Source organism: Zea mays, chromosome 8, assembly GCF_902167145.1.
Source record: "Zea mays cultivar B73 chromosome 8, Zm-B73-REFERENCE-NAM-5.0, whole genome shotgun sequence".
Taxonomy (NCBI): Eukaryota; Viridiplantae; Streptophyta; class Magnoliopsida; order Poales; family Poaceae; genus Zea; species Zea mays.
Window position 1 is genome coordinate 123656087 of NC_050103.1, and position 17064 is coordinate 123673150.

Sequence of the window (17064 nt, forward strand, 5' to 3'; positions counted from 1 at the left end):
CTTTGGCTACAATCTAAGCAAAGTCCCACTCCTATGTGACAATGAGAGTGCAATCCGCATGGCGGATAATCCTGTTGAACACAGCTGCACTAAGCACATAGACATCCAACATCACTTTTTGAGAGATCACCAGCAAAAGGGAGATATCGAAGTGTTTTATGTTAGCACCGAGAACCAGCTAGCCGATATCTTTACCAAGCCTTTAGATGAGAAGACCTTTTGCAGGCTGCGTAGTGAGCTAAATGTCTTAGATTCGCGTAACTTGGATTGGTCTATAGCATACATGTGTTTATGCCCTTGATCATGTTCCTTTATGCATATTGTTGCTTATTTATGGTGCTCAAGTTGCACACACTCCTCGGACCTCACAAGTCCATGTGCAAGTGATTCACATATTTAGGGGGAGATGTGCTACAACTTGACCCTTTGAGACTAACTGTGTGCTTGAGTTTGCTTGATTTAGTCTCAAAAGTAGATTAAAAGGGAAAAGTGGACTTGGACCATGAAAGACTTCCACTGCACTCCGATGAGAGGGTAACTTACTCCAAGTTCATCTCCATACTCTTTTTGCCTTTTATTCTTATTTGAAGATTTTGGTGAGGCAATGGGATTTCAGGGCCAAAAATGATCCCGTTTTGGTGCTTGATGCCAAAGGGGGAGAAATTAAGGCCAAAGCAAGAAATGGATCAGCTACCACTTGAGAATTTTGAAAATAGTAGAGTTAGAGCTTTTGTTTTGTCAAAATACTCTTATGGTCTCTTATTGTCAAAAATTGGTCTCTTGTGGGGAGAATGTTTGATTATGGGAAAAAGAGGGAGTTTTTGAATCTTTGATCAATTGCTCTTGGAGTACCTCTCTCTATGCCTCAACAAGTGAATTTGACTTAGAGATAGGAAATTGAGTTTGATTTGCAAAAACAAACCAAGTGATGGCAAAGAATGATCCAAATATGCCAAATTTGAATCAAAACAAATTTGTCTACTCATTCGCAGTGAGGTTGCACTTCTTTTAGTTGCTTTTTGTTGTGTTGGCATAAATCACCAAAAAGGGGGAGATTGAAAGGGAAATGTGCCCTTGGGCCATTTCTAAGTATTTTGGTGATCAAGTGCCAACACAAATGGTTTAAGTGTGAAACTATGCCAAATGGTGGAAGAAGTGCAAATCAACACAAAGGTATGATTCTAGACTTAGCACATTGGTTTTTGTGTACTAACATATTTGTCTAAGTGCTAGAATCAGAGAAAAGACAAAAGGAAAAAAGAGTTGGCTGTGTACAGCTAACTGCTGATCAGTCTAGGTGCACCGGACTGTCCGGTGGTGCACCGGACAGTGTCCGGTGCGCCAGGCTGGCTCTGGTGAAAAGGCTGCTCTCGGGTTTCGTCGGCGGCGTACGGCTAAAAATCACCGGACTGTCCGGTGCTGCACCGGACTGTCCGGTGCCCCAACGGTCGGCCGCACAATCCGCGCGTGACGCGTGGCCGGGCCAACGGTCTGATGGGGGCACCGGACTGTCCGGTGTGCACCGGACAGTGTCCGGTGCGCCAACGGCTCCAAATCATCAACGGTTGGCTGCGCCAGAATAGGAAAGCAATCAGCACCGGACAGTGTCCGGTGGTGCACCAGACTGTCCGGTGCGCCACCCGACAGAAGGCAAGAATTGCCTTCCTGGATTGCTCTCAACGGCTCCTAGCTGCCTTGGGGCTATAAAAGGGACCCCTGGGCGCATGGAGGAGAAGACCAAGCATACTCTAAGCATTCTTGATCATTCACACTCTGTCTTTGTGCACTTGATTGGCATTCTTAGTGATTTGAGCTCCGTTCTAGTGGTGAACCTGTGTTATTCATTTGAGCTCAAGTCTTGGCTGTGTGTGTGTGCGTATTGTTGTGGACTTGTGTGTGTTGCTTTTCCCTCCCTTACATCCGTGCTTCTTTGTGATCATCATTTGTAAGGGCGAGAGGCTCCAAGTTGTGGAGATTCCTCGCAAGCGGGATATAGTGAAAGAAAGAAGAACACCGTGGTATTCAAGTTGATCGTTGGATCACTTGAGAGGAGTTGAGTGCAACTCTCGTCCGTTGGGACGCCACAACGTGGAATAGGCAAGTGTTATACTTGGCCGAACCACGGGATAAATCCTTGTGTCTCTTGTGCTTGTTCTCACTGTGTCTATTGTGTTTCACAAGAGCTCTCCTTTAGCCACTTAATTTCATTGTGCTAACTCTTAATCAAGTTTTGTGGCTTTAAGTTTTAAGTTTTTACAGGATCACCTATTCACCCCCCCCCCTCTAGGTGCTCTCAGGGTGAAGGTGGGCTGCTGAGTACGTTTGTACTCACCCTTGCTTATTTGTTGTTTTTCAGAAAAGGAGATCGGGTAAGTGTTACGACTGTTCCCAACCCTGCCTGTGGCTGTTGGACCGCTGATTTGCTTCGCTGCGTATATCGGGCTGTTTAGCCCCACTCTGATGATATGTCCTGAGTTGTGGACCAACTCTTAAAGTTGATCGCCACCTTTATAGGTTTGTCTCGTTTAAGCAGATCTAGAATCATCTGTTGTATAAATGTGTTTACTAGACTCCTTGGACTAGTAATTGTATCACATTTGAGTCCCAAAGGATTGGGGCGCTTCATCTTTCTACCGCCGAAGCCGAGTACATTGCCGCAGGCCATTGTTGCACGCAATTGCATTGGATGAGGCAAACCCTTAGGGACTATGGCTACAAATTAACCAAAGTCCCTCTCCTATGTGATAATGAGAGTGCAATCCGTATGGCGGATAATCCCGTTGAGCACAGCCGCACTAAGCACATAGCCATTCGGTATCACTTTTTGAGGGATCACCAACAACGGGGGATATCAAGATTGTTTATGTTAGCACCAAAGAACAATTAGCCGATATCTTTACCAAACCACTAGATGAGAAAACCTTTACCAAACTTAGGAATGAGCTAAACATTCTTGATTCTCGGAATTTTGTTTGATACTTTGCACAAATAGCTCATTTATGTACCTTTGATCATATCTCTTTCATGTGCTATGACTAATGTGTTTTTCAAGTATATTTCATACTAAGTTATAGATTGAAAGGGAAATGGAGTCTTCGACGAAGACAAGGCTTCCACTCCACTCCATCGTATTATTTACCCTTCGCCGTCACTCCGCATCGCTCTCCACTTTGGTGTAATCCTTCACTCATATATTGTTTGCCAAAGGGGGAGAGGATTTAAAAAGGGCTCTAAAGACTCCATTTTTGGCGATTAATGCCAAAGGGGGAGAGAGTATTAGCCCAAAGCAAAAGGACCGCACCACCACGCCAATTTGAATTTTTTCGAAACAAGTCTAAGTTTTTAAATGTTGTTTTCAATTGGTATTCTTCAAAATTAATAGTCCTCTAAGAAATTCTATCTCATTTGATATCTATATCTTAAGGAGGGGTTTTTCAAAATAGGTATCTAAAATATTTGATCTTCTTTCAATTTGTAAAACCCTCCTTGAACACTAAGAGGAGAATTTCATTAAGGGGGAGTTTTGTTTAGTCAAAGGAAAAGCATTTGAAACAGGGGGAGAAAATTTCAAATCTTAAAAAAAGCTTCTCTAAATATTATTCATATACCTTTGACTATTTGCAAAAAAAACTTTGAAAAAGAATTTCCAAAAACATTTGCAAAAACAAAACAAGTGGTGCAAGACGTGGTCCAAAATGTTAATAGGAAGAAAGCAATCCATGCATATCTTATGAAAGTTTAATTTGGTTTAATTCCAAGCAACCTTTGCACTTACCTTATGCAAACTAGTTCAATTCTGCACTTATATATTTGCTTTGGTTTGTGTTGGCATCAATCACCAAAAAGGGGGAGATTGAAAGGGAAATAGGGTCAAACCTTTTCCTAAATGATTTTGGTGGTTGAATTGCCCAACACAAATAATTGGACTAACTAGTTTGCTCTAGATTGTAAGTTCTACATGTGCCAAAGGTTCAACACAAACCAATAAAAAGTCCAAGATAGGGTTCAAAAAGAAAGAAGCAAAACCAACCGAAGACTGCCCTGGTCTGGCGCACCGGACTGTCCGCCGGACAGTGTCCGGTGCACTAGGGAGATCAACTCTGAACTGCTCAGCTTCGGGTTTTTGGAGAGCCACTCCGCTATAATTCACCGGACCGTCCGGTGTAGCACCGGACTGTCCGGTGTGCCAGTGGAGCAACGGCTACAGCGCAACGGTCGACTCCAACGAAAACCTGTAAAAGCGCTACAGTGCGCGGACAAAGCGCACAGAGTCAGAGCAGGCGCCAGAAGGCGCACCGGACAGTGAACAGTACCTGTCCGGTGCACCACTGGACTGTCCGGTGGTCCCACCTGTCAGAGCTCCAACGGTCGAACCCTAACGGTTGGGTGACGTGGCTAGCACACCACACTGTCCGGTGCGCCCATCGATAGATAGCCTCCTCAACGACCATTTTGGTGGTTGGGGCTATAAATACCCCCCAACCATCACACTTCAAGGCATCCAAGTTTTCAGCCATTGCATTCAATACAAGAGCTCTAGACTTCATTCCAAGACACAAACAAAAGATCAAATCCTCTCCCAAGTCCAAGATCACTCCAATCAATTAGTGACTAGTGAGAGAGAGAGACATTTGTGTTCATTTGAGTTCTTGTCGCTTGGATCGCTTTTCTTCTTCCCCATTTCTTGTTCTCAACACCTTTGTAATCAAAGCAAGAGACACCAAGTTGTGGTGGTCCTTGTGGGGTCTAAGTGACCCATTTGATTGAGAAGAAAAGCTCGCCGGTCTAAGTGATCGGTGGAGAGAGGGAAAGGGTTTAAAGAGATCTGGTCTTCGTGACCACCTCAACGGGGAGTAGGTTTGCAAGAACCGAACCTCGGTAAAACAAATCACCATGTCACACTCTTCATTTTCTTGTGATTTGTTTTTGCCCTCTCTTTCGGACTCGCTTTTATTTCTAACGCTAACCCGACTTGTAGATTGTGCTTAAAGTTTATAAATTTCAGATTTGCCTATTCACCCCCCCTCTAGGCGACTTCAGATGGCGACAAGCTGTTGAATCCAAGAGGTGGCCAACTTTGACGCAGATGATGGAGCACGGGTGGCGAGGGACGATGATGGTAACAAATAGTTTATGCCACATTCTTCTTCTTGACTTCTAATTTTCAACCTTGACATAAAGCCATATTTTGTAACATATGTTAATATTTTCTTTTGCTTCACGAGCCTATTCCTTTTATTACTTAGTGGCAGACCCTTAGCACCATAAGAGGTTGGTCTTATTCATCCCATTATCCTCAAGCAGCGTGGGCTTAGGCCATGAGGTTTAGCTTGGTTTAGAGACATTGACATAGGAAGCTCCCTAAAGTAACTTTCTTGGACCAATAGGGGGTTTTCGCTAGCAAAGGCACATGTCTGCACCCACTCACACAAACCTATTAGGCCATTAGCACACCATACGACACTGAGGAGAACAACATGTCGATACAAAACAATGCGGAGGATGGTTTGGGTCACTTCCCCACGAGTATTATTAAGATCAATGTGAACACAACATTGTCCAAGAATGAGCTAAAGGCGTCAGCACATGCGATTTCTAGAAATGAGGTTGATCGGTTCATGTGAGTTTTGGTTCTGGTGTTACGGGATCTAAAGATCATGGAAGCCATAACCTGTTGAGAAGGTATGACTTTTGCCTTGGACAAAGGAGTTGAGAGCTTGAGGTTGGGAAGTGATTACATAAAATGTTATGAAAAGTATTTACAAGGCAACTTTGTAGTATATAAGCAAATCGTTTAGGAGATCAATGTGAGGAAGGAAATCTTTAGAGCATTGAGTTAATCTATGAAAATAGGGAGTCTAATATCAATACTTATAATATCACTTATAGTGTTATCCATGTTGTATAAATCGCCATGTTTAAGTTTTTTTAGATGTGACATAGACTTTTACAACACACATCTATGAATGCATGTGCATAAATCGTATTCATACGAGCGGGTGTTTGATTCCCACCTCATAAAAATGAGACATTCTTAATAAATATTTAGGGACAAAAGTTTAGTCTCTAAACTTTAGAAGGGTGACTATTAGAACCAAATACCCCCGGTCTGTTAGAGAGTGTTTGTAATTCTTACAATTCTTTAGTTAAATACTCCTAAATATAGAGTAGTGTTGTTCAAAACAAGGACAAAAACACGTTTTTTAGTGCGACGTTAAGAGTCGCTAGAAGGTGACATCCGCGGGGCGCGGTCAGCGATGATCACCTAGCCCACGCGACTGCCAGATCGGAGCGCCAATAGACAGCTCGGCACCCCACCCAAAAGTCCAAAGCCCCACCAGCTCTGCTCAGCCACCACCATCCTCCTCTTCCTCGAACGGTCGAACCGCCGAAAGCACGCACCCCGCCGCCGCGTACCCTCCCCTCACCCGCTCACCATCGCCGGCCGCCGTTCGGCGCGACGCGGATTCGAATCCGGAAAGCGGGCGATGGGGGCGAAGCGCGCGGTGCTGGTGGGCATCAATTACCAGGGCACCAAAGCGGAGCTCAAGGGCTGCCACAACGACGTCGCTCGCATGCGCCGGTGCCTCGTCGACCGCTTCGGATTCGACGAGTCCGGCATCCGCGTCCTCATAGATGACGGCTCCGCGCCGCAGCCCACGGGGGCCAACATCCGGCGGGAACTCGCGCGCCTCGTCGGGGACGCGCGGCCCGGGGACCTCCTCTTCTTCCACTACAGCGGGCACGGCATACGGCTGCCCGCCGAGACCGGGAAGGACGACGACACCGGCTACGACGAGTGCATCGTGCCCTGCGACATGAACCTTATCACAGGTGTGCGAGATGTGCCCCTCTGTTGCTAAGTTGCTATGAAAATAGGGATCGAACTGTAGGTGGAATTATTGAAGTGTATAAGTGGATTGCATATCTTCTTCGCTTAAGCTTTTGGTTTGAATTGGTGAGCGCGTCCACTCTAACCGGAACTGTGGAAGTTTTAGAATTGCAAACAGATCCATATACGTTTAAATTGTGAGTTAACATAATAGCATTGTGGTAATGTGAGTGAATGATTGGATTGGTTCCTACGTGGCTATGAATTCATATAGCACAAATTATTTTTGAACCAGAAATGGATGTAGATTTTAGGCCAATAACGAAAAGGATTTCAGATGTCTACTGAACCAGGATCTGCATATTCGGAAGATGAACCTAATAATTTAGATCTGCATTATGTGTTAAATGGTACTCTATGTCACATGTGTTTACTTTACCAGATCAAATACTATACATTGTAAATTTGTGCCTTGAGAGCTGAAAATGCAGTTTCTGAAAGGCTGAAACTGTTCTGATCACTTTGACAACTGTGGAAAATATTAAAATTTGGGATCCCATATCAGCAAACAGCTATGCCTGAATCCTGAATGTATGCCATTTTACCTGGTTAATGTTTGGATGCTCCATTTAGTGGTTGAAATAAGTAACTGATGTTCTGTTATGCACCGCAGACCAAGATTTCACGGAGCTTGCGCAAAAAGTCCCCAGTGGCTGTCTCTTTACCATAGTTTCTGATTCGTGCCACAGTGGAGGGCTACTTGACAAGACCAAGGAGCAGATTGGGCACAGCACCAAGCAGAAGCAGAAGCAGACCCAGACCCAGACCCAGAGCCGGGAACTTGAGGAACGGTCTCCTTCTGGCACCAGCTTCCGGGAATTCCTCAAAGGTACTGTTCGGGAAGCGTTTGAGTCTCAAGGAATTCACCTGCCCCACCGTAGCCGTAGCCACCAGCAAGGGAGCGGTCACGGCGACGACGGTGACCAAGAGTCGCGCTACATCAACACAGCCGATGCCCACGTCAAAAACCGGTCGCTACCTCTCTCGACATTGATCGAGATGCTGAAGGAGAAGACTGGGAAGGACGACATTGATGTAGGGTCAATCCGGCTAACGCTTTTTAACCTCTTCAAAGACGATGCCAGCCCGAAGATAAAGAAGTTCATGAAGGTCATGCTGAACAAGTTACAGCAGGGGCAGCACGGAGGCATTGTGGGCTTCATGGGCGCTCTGGCACAGGAGGTCCTGAAAGCCAAGCTCGATGGCAAGGAAGAAGAAGAGTTCGACCCGGCAATGAAACAGCACGTGCACAGCGATCAAGAGGTGTACGCCGGGACGACGGCAAGGGTGCCGAGCAACGGTGTCCTGATCAGTGGGTGCCAGACCGACCAGACGTCTGCCGACGCGACCACGCCGAAGGGGGTGTCCTACGGTGCGCTCAGCAATGCCATCCAGGCCATCCTCGCGGAGCGTGGGACGGTAACGAACAAGGAGCTCGTGCTGAAAGCGCGCAAGATGCTGTCGAAACAGGGCTACACCCAACAGCCTGGGCTCTACTGCAGCGATGAGAATGCCAGTGCGGCTTTTATATGCTGATGATGATTCATTGGGTTTGTCCTGTGGATTGCAATATTTGTATTTTGTCTCTAAGTGCATGTGAGTTGGACTGGTGGTTATGTTTTTTCGCTGAGATTTGGGAATGTATCGTTTCTTTCGCAGGATGACATTCTTTGAGGATATTAGTCATTTAAACATAAAATAAATTTTATTTTAATAAAGCACAAAATATACGTTTTCTATTATTTAGGTGTTGTGAACGTGGAGCCAACAATCAAAATTCAAAACTCACTTATACATAATTTCACCTTATATTTTCCATAAACTCTTAAAGTGTAGTTTGATTTTAAAGAAATAAAGAGGGTTTTTTGAAAAAATATTAACGTGATAAGTCCATTGAAACTGGTGCCCCCGGTCGTGTGAAGCTCCGACGTTGCCTCCACCTGGCCGGGGTGGAGAGCGGAGGTGAGGGTGATGGTTCTGTAGCGGTGTCGGACTTGTCGTGTCGGTTTAGGGCCCGTTCGCTTCTTTCAGAACCACGGGCCGGAATAATTCCCTATCGAAATTATTCACTAATTTATATAGTTTTAGATAAGCCGGAACAGTTTCAGATGCATTCCAAACTAATCAAACTATTTTGAAACTACATTATTTTTTTGGGCACCATGAGAAGACTGCTTTAGTGCCCAAACCGGTCCAAAATTCAGCCATACCAGGCCTTTTCCAACTTGAGTCATGCCGGCCGAACATGTCATATTATTTATCGTTTGGATAAAATTAGAATCAAACTTATACAATTTTAACTATAATAATTATTTTATTATTTAGTTTTAAAACATAATACTCCGATTTGCCTTAAAAAGTACATTTATAAAAATATAAATATATTAAGTACTCATTTGTATTTTAATAAAAAAATATTGGTCAAAATTATATTTTAGAGACCATTATTCTAAACAACAAATAATTGGATACTGGAGGAATTATTGACGACTGACTACTTGATAGGCTGAGGGGGAACGTGTGTTAATGGCCATGGGAAAGTAATACCTCTTGCACTCATTGTGCCCTATTTTATATAGGCTATTCACTTAGTTTTAATTTATACCAATTTTTACTGTTTTATAGTATTTTTGTCTTTATAGATGACAGCTGCAGCAATCCAAACAACTAACTTTAATCTAAATTGAACAGGTTGGACTTTTAAAACAATAATATATGATAACTAATGATATTGAGCTACTGAAAACAAAAAAAATTAAAACTATGGTATTTTTAGATTTTTTTTTTGAAATTCCACTCTAAATCTTTGTATTTTTCTCTTCTTTCTCCATATACTTTAGTTTTTCAATAAAATCAAACAACCCTCAATTAAAAAACAATATGGTAACTTTACTCTGATAAATTAATTTTGGACTCCTTCCATCCTAAAATATAATTTATTTTAGATTAAACACATATTCATTAATCAATCTAAAAATATAGTCTGTCAATATTTGTATTCATTATCATTTATTTGAATGTGGATAGAAAAAAAACCTAAAAATTATATTTTGTAACAGAGGGACTGGTATTTTTATTAATTTTAAAACTACATTACTAAATAGGCTTTACAATTTTCACCACTCTGGGCGCTGTCTACGTCATCGGGCTGTAGCAAAATGATAAGATTTTATCATAACAAATACATACTCCATTCATTCTAAAATATTAGTCGTTTCAACTCTTATTTTTATATATATTTATATAGATCAAAACGAATTAGTCACATATAAGTATTATATGAACTCGTTAATTAGATAAAACAAATTTTAATTTGAGACTATATCATCAAGTATTATATGGACTCATTAATTAACTGAAACAAATTTTAATTTTAGGCGGAGGAACTATATATGGATTGGAAAACTGATAGCTGGTACATTAACAATATGTCAATATCCCTGGATTACTCAACCCTAAACCTAATCTTAAATTTAACTTGGTTTGTTAAGGGACTATGTAAATTTAAAATAAATTACGTGGCTAATTTAATATTACTTATTAGATCATATAAATATTACTCTAAATATAGTTAATTAAATGTATAAATTGGCGTCTCAAACTAATAAATAGGGACAAGTTTACAACGAAAAGGAGAAAGAGCTCCTGGCAACAGTATGCGCCTCCTTTGTTTTTACCAAACAAAACAACCAGGAAAAAGTGCGTCGCCGACGAGACACCGAACGGAGATGGAAGAACAAGAACACGAACGAAGACGAGAAAGGCAAGATTTCCTTAAATAGGTGCTGCTAGAGTGCTAGTATATATACAACCGGACCCATGACCACCATTTCCGATTACCCTCACTGATCAATCCTACCACTGCGTCCAATGGTCCACGATCCCTACCTGACACTACAGAGCTCCGTCTCCATGTGCGTTCACGGAGACAGCGAGCCGAACAGCAACGACGGCGGTTCGTTGAGGTCGAACGGGAGGGCCTTGGGCCCCGTCCGGAGCTCCAGCGCCGTGGACGGCAGCGACGTGGCGACGTCGCCTGCCACTGCCACGAGGGGCATCGGCGGCGCCAGGGCCTGCTGGTGCAACCTGGGCGGTGGGAGATAGACGACGTGCCAGGGCGACGAGTGTGTGGCGTCGAGCCCGCTGAAGTGGCCGGGCGCCAGCGCGGGGTGCGGGAGCGGGCGGGCCTGGACGGGCGTGGCCCGGGCGCCGCCGCGGCCCGCGGTGAAGTTGGTCCTGGCCTTGGAGCCGCGCAGCGCGACGGCGGCGCGGTCGTAGGCCATGGCGGCCTCGACGGGCGTGTCGTAGGTGCCCAGCCACACGCGCGTCTTCCTCCAGGGGTCGCGGATCTCGGCCGCGTACCGACCCCACGGCCGCTTCCGGACGCCGCGGTAGTGCGCCTCCACGCGCTGCTGGTCCCCTCCCCCGACAGCGAGAGCGACGCCGCCTCCGACAGTAAGGCCGCGTCCACCAGGCCCACCGTCCCCGACAGCGCTACCGTGCCCTCCTCCTCTCATGTCCCACTCCATCTGCTGCATCCCCACCGCGCGCCCTGTGTGGTTGGCCGGCGAGTGGGGGTAGCTGCTTGGTTGGTGTCGGCACCGGCACCGGCAACGGCAAGGCAGCGGTGGGAGTAACAACTCGCTCTCTCTTTTATACCACTGCCTGCTGGCTTGGCGCCCTGGCCGCACCTCCCCTTCCTCCTTCCTCCGCTCCCAGTCTCTGTGGACTGTGGCTACTGGCTACTAATGGCCGCGCCTCGTGAAACGGGGAGGTAGGTTTCTGGGCCTGGGCTTTGAGGCTGTCGCTGACCGGGTGTGTGTGGGGGCGGCAGCACGGCCACGGCGTTATGAATCCGCCGCCGCGCGATTTGACGCCTTGCGGGTCCTCGTTCTGGACAGTTTGCGACTGGTCTCGTCCGGCGCGACGCGCGACTGGCTGGCTGGCTGCCACTGCCAGAGCACGGACGCCTCGTCCAGTCGTCCTGTCACCCCACCGCCCTGCCGTACCGCGCCTGCGGCACGCGCGGCCGCACGACCGAGCCGCACACTGTCCAGCGGGACCCACCAATCTGCCGGTTGAGACGTGGTACTACTAGTACTAGGGGTAGAGTTCCCCTGCTAGGCTAGGCTGCTACTACTACTGTTCATGCGGTGCGGGGTACTTGGACGGGTGCGTGCACGCTGCACGTCCTCTTCGGCGGCTTTTGCCAAGGGAACCCACTCGTGCATGACGAGCGGGGCCAACTGAGAGCTGGTCCCGAGTCATAACTGCCAAGAGCCAGCGGCGGGTAGGGACGCCGCGTTCCTCGGGAGCGGGAGGCGACGTGCCGGGGCAAGGTTCGGCTGGCTGGCAGGCTGGGCGCGGTTCACGTGGGGGAAGGCGTGTCGTGTGGTGGGGGGCAGCACGGATTACGGTGGGTGGAGCGTAGGACGTACTAGGCGTGTGCAGCGCACTGCAGCGGCGCCGCTCAACGGGCGGTCCGGCCCGTGCGCCATGAAAATGGCGCCGCGGCCTATCCGGTGGCCGGTGGGTGGGTGGGTGGGGCGTTTGGTACCCTGCGCCTGCGGCAGCGGCGAGGGGCGTTGCTTTCTTCGAGTCTGCCAGAGCGGGCGGCTGTGACGCCGATCCGTCCAAATCTCGGGGGGGCAGAGGGCATTGATAGCGAGAAATATTTTTCGAAAACGGGCATGGCCACCTGCGCCACGGCAGCAGGAGGACCGGGGGCGCCTTGGGAATGCGCGAGGCCTTGACTGCCATCCTGCCTTCCTGCTGGGTGAAGCAGCGACGAGCCTGTCACACGCTGCATCGGGAAGAGGCGTGCTGTTCATCGAGCATATACTGAGCCTATTTGATTTCGCTAGCATAATAAAATTTAGCCAGTTTAGACTCTAATACATTTGATTGGAGAGTCAAATAAAATATAGTGTCTCTATGTCAGTATTTGAGAATATAGCTATTCTATTTTGTGTTTGGCAACAAGAACATAGTCACTCCATTTTTATTTGGTTAAATAGTAGAATAAAGCGGAGCCGTTACATTCTTTGTTTGGTTCGAGAGTCGTGTGAGTGTAGAGGATAGAAGAGGAGGGTGAGCGCTCACGTCCAGGAGAGCGCTCGTATCCGGTCATTTTTGTGAAGCGGGAGTGTTACAACTGCTTATAGTAAATTTCCATATGAAGATCCAAGAGCCGCTCTACTATTATTTTGTTGGAAACTAAACATTCAGGAATTTGAATGGAGCCACTCTATTTTCCCTACTCCGCAACCAAACACACATACAAAACATAAAGACTAAAATAATTTAGCCTCGTTAGTCAGCCCATAAGCTAGAGCTAAAGTAGACTAAAACACCATAATTTCCACTCTATACTCCCCCACCAAACCCTGCCCTCGCCTCCACCTCCATTATCCTTTCTCGAGTAGCCGGCTTCGTCTCCAAATTTGCTGACCCTCGTAGCAGGATGGACGTGTGTCTCTCCGCACGCGGTGACGAGCTCAGGCGGCGCTCAAGACGTCGCGCTGCGAGATCACGGTCCTCAATAAGCTCGACGGCGTCCTGCGCGCCGAGGAGGACGCCGAGTCCACCTCCGTCAGCATTGATTTCGTCGCCGCATCGTCGAGCGCAAGCTCCGCAAGATCAAGGAGGTGGCTGAAGTGCGCCGCGGCGGGGACGACGCTGTCGTATGTCATTATGTGACAACGTCCGTCCGGCCGGCCAACCTGTTGTCCCCTACTGTTGGCGTTGCGACGCCACCAGCAACAGTCGCTGCTCCAGAGCCGGAGCCATCCTCTATGCAGCGCACGTCGTTGACAACAAAAACTGAGATCCATCCCTCCGACAAAACCGAGCACTCGTCGTCGTCTCATCCAGCAAAAATAGAGAGAAGAGCACCTTTTGCTTGGAGTTCATGTGCCGCTGTTGTGCAGAGGATATGGACTTTATAGACATCATTTATTGTTTTAGCAACTGTTCTAGTCGATACCGAACATGGTGAGCTAAAGTCTGTGTACTTTAGTCCTTTTACTTTAGCCTATGAAACCGAACATGTCCTATATATAATTCTAAAATGTTGATCAAGTACGTGTATGGACTGATCAAATCATATTGTGTAAAATAGAGTATTTACATAATAGCTAACACAGTTTATAGAGTGAAGGTTTAAAATATGGGATAAAATAAGGTAGCTGATGTAGACAACCTGAAGCGGCAATATTATTAAAAATAGTTATATAAGAAATTCGAGAATTAAGATATAAAGAAATCTATTTCTTCTATTACAAAATAACCACACATATAATCGTTTGGGAAGTTTGTTATTGAGTTTAACCATTTATAAACATAAACATATACTGATGTTTAATAGATGTGATAGATATCCTTAAATTAATAGTAAAAGTATCATCGTGGAACGATATTAAGGTGCGAGAATACACCAAAAGAAACGAGAAGAATATTGGAAAGAACAAGGACAGACATATACACATTGTACACTAAACCTTTGAGCATTGGTGGAGGGGCTAATATGTCTGGGTATGGCTCACGCCATACCTTGGCCAAGCCTATTAGCATACACGAATGTCTCTTCTTTGTCACTCCATCTCGGTTCCAGGTCTTCTCTTTCGATTCCGACTCTTTGTCACGGTCACTCGCGTCTCTAGCTCTTGAAGCATGCACATACAAGCAGGGGTGAAGCAAGGTAGAAAGTGGTGGATGCATATGTACCCATGAAAATTTTAAAAGTAGTGTTTTGGATCAAATTGTGACAACCTACAAGTTTTTAGTATGCATCCTTAAGGTATATGCACCCACATCTGATTCACTCTAGCTTCGCCACTACCTACAGGTCGCCCTCTCTCTAGCTGTCTCCACTCTCCGACAAGGGTGAGGGCGAGGCAACTCTCATGTCATGCACATTGCATGGTGCACCCCACTGGTCGGCGCGGCTGCCCCTGTGCAGCTGCTCACGACTTTGGCGCTTGCATCTTGCCTGTGCCTTGTATGGCCCACGACTTTGCGACCGTTCGCGGCCCCGGTGCAGTCTAATCAACCTCAAACATTCAATTAGTGTAAGCACTACGACTACAACCCTACATACCATAGTAAGCAACCTCAGACAATCATCCATGTTATGCTACAACGAACCCATAAAGCCTATTCATCACACAATACAATTTCATTATACAAATAAGTGATGCAGTAAAAGCAGAGTCCCCTTATACAGAAACGTTGTTGTCTTTTTAGACCATGCATCGACCAGGAAGCAATCAACTAGAAACCCTAGACGGCCAAAGTCTGGCACAAGCAAAAATCATGAAGACCTCCCCATCACCAAGAACTGTAAGCAGTTCAAACTAGTCATGCAAAACTGGCCATACCTCAAATTTTATTCGTCCTTCGCCACTGCATGGGAGTGATCGGTTATCATTGCAGATTTGTAGAGTATATTGAAGCATTTAAAATAGAGAAAATAAGAATTTGGGCGAGTGAGGAATTTAGGCATATGGTGTGTTAAATATAGGCGCAACTGAATGCCAGTACATAGTTAATTTGGTCAGATTCGAACTAAATATGCATAATGCGATATTTTCTTTTTCTAATCATCGGTTAATGAACATAAAGATGTATACTATTACAAGCTCCTAACTCTATTGAGTAACATGATCGCCTTGCTTCTGAAAGGAGTTCTTTCTTAATTAATGGTTCTAGTCCACCTTTATGCATGCCCTAGAGTGAACCCTATATGTGGGTGAGAGTTTCTAGATCTTGAATCCCGTGGGGGAGAGAGTGCACAGAGTGAATCCATCTTTCCCCTAAACACTTACAATGTTACATTGCTCCCTCTGTTTATATAGCAAAGAAGGTAGATGTTATAACATTAAACATTGGGCCCGATCGGCTAAGACACAACTAACTTGTTCTTACCCTACCCGTAAAGTCGTATGTAGAGCCAAGCCTCTCATTGCGGTAGAGTATCGGGGATGTCCTTCTATTGCAGTTGTCATACATACTATAGAGCCAAGTGTGTATGTCATTTGTATGGGCACTAGGGCCCATGTAGTTGGGTATGATGTAGTTGATATCCTATGTAGATTTATGTACTTGGTGATACTTCATAGTACACTGATATACACACATGTGGCTACACGGTCGATGCATATGCTAAATAGTGGTCTCAACTGCCCTGCTGCCCAAGTCATGGCAAGACTACATCTATCAGGCTTATAATGCACACATCACATATTTAATGTATTGCATGAGAGACTTATATGGTGTGCTAGAGTTGTGGACCTACCAATAGGCCCTAGACATGGGGTCTCTGCATTGGCACCGTAATACCCTTGGTGGGGCCACACTCATTCTTTTGTCTTATGTACAATATTACACATACTCGCAGCAAGTCCCTTCTTCTAACATGATGCATTAGGCTCCGAGGGTAGGGATGTCAATTGGACCAGTGGATATGGAAACCCATGATTTTCGTACACGGTGGATATGGATACATGCAGAAAAACTTACCCGAAATACATCGGGGTCGCGTATGGATAAAATACTTTACCCACGGGTATCCAATGAATACTCGAGATATCAATATACCTCTTTAAACATGCTACATCCACTAAAAATAAAGGCCCATAAAATAAGGGAGCAAAAAAATATGCATCAATCATGGCTTACTGCATGCTGCTACTTCACCATGGGCACAGACACGACCATAGGCTGCCGGTGCTGGCGGCGGACTGCTGTAATGCTGCTACTATACATCATGTCACGGGCTGCTATTTTTATTTATCAATTTATCATGGCGAATATGTACTTTACTCATGAATATTAATTTATGTTGTGTTAACTATCAACTGTAACGTACTAGAGACCAGTAAGACATTGACAATGATATGATTGTCAACTGTCATAAACTCATGAAGCTTTTATTCTATATACTCAAATTCAAATCTATTGGATGTGATAATTATGAGTTGATATAGTGTATGGACGTGTAGCCAAATATAGTCATTCTCGTGTTGCACTAGTGCTTAGATGGAAACTAAAATATTGTATGCATTTATTTATTATAACACTGATAGGATGTTATTTAGACTATAATAACATATCCATTGATTACCCGATACCCGATGGATACTGGTGGGCACGGGTGCGGGTACAGTTTCTCG

The 17064-nt window shown here is 45.5% G+C and overlaps 2 protein-coding genes across 2 annotated transcripts; one reads left to right on the plus strand and one right to left on the minus strand.

Moving 5' to 3' along the window:
* Positions 1 to 6273: 6273 nt before the first annotated feature.
* LOC100272384 (uncharacterized) lies at positions 6274 to 8552 on the plus strand. The gene is made up of 2 exons (NM_001146865.1): positions 6274 to 6834; positions 7506 to 8552. The coding sequence occupies exons 1-2, from the start codon at positions 6489 to 6491 to the stop codon at positions 8426 to 8428; spliced, it is 1269 nt and encodes a 422-aa protein (NP_001140337.1). The 5' UTR covers positions 6274 to 6488; the 3' UTR covers positions 8429 to 8552.
* A 2087-nt stretch (positions 8553 to 10639) lies between these two features.
* LOC100273194 (uncharacterized) lies at positions 10640 to 11619 on the minus strand. Its single transcript, NM_001147638.1, has one exon. The coding sequence runs from the start codon at positions 11428 to 11430 to the stop codon at positions 10813 to 10815; it is 618 nt and encodes a 205-aa protein (NP_001141110.1). The 5' UTR covers positions 11431 to 11619; the 3' UTR covers positions 10640 to 10812.
* Between the last annotated feature and the right edge of the window lie 5445 nt (positions 11620 to 17064).

What these genes read in the sequence shown, in the direction of transcription:
- LOC100272384 (NM_001146865.1), top strand. Translation starts at nt 6,489, where the DNA reads ATGGGGGCGAAGCGCGCGGTGCTGGTGGGCATCAATTACCAGGGCACC. An exon ending in CGACATGAACCTTATCACAG is followed by an intron (nt 6,835 to 7,505) that starts GTGTGCGAGATG and finishes TATGCACCGCAG; the next exon opens with ACCAAGATTTCACGGAGCTT.
- LOC100273194 (NM_001147638.1), bottom strand. Translation starts at nt 11,430, where the DNA reads ATGCAGCAGATGGAGTGGGACATGAGAGGAGGAGGGCACGGTAGCGCT.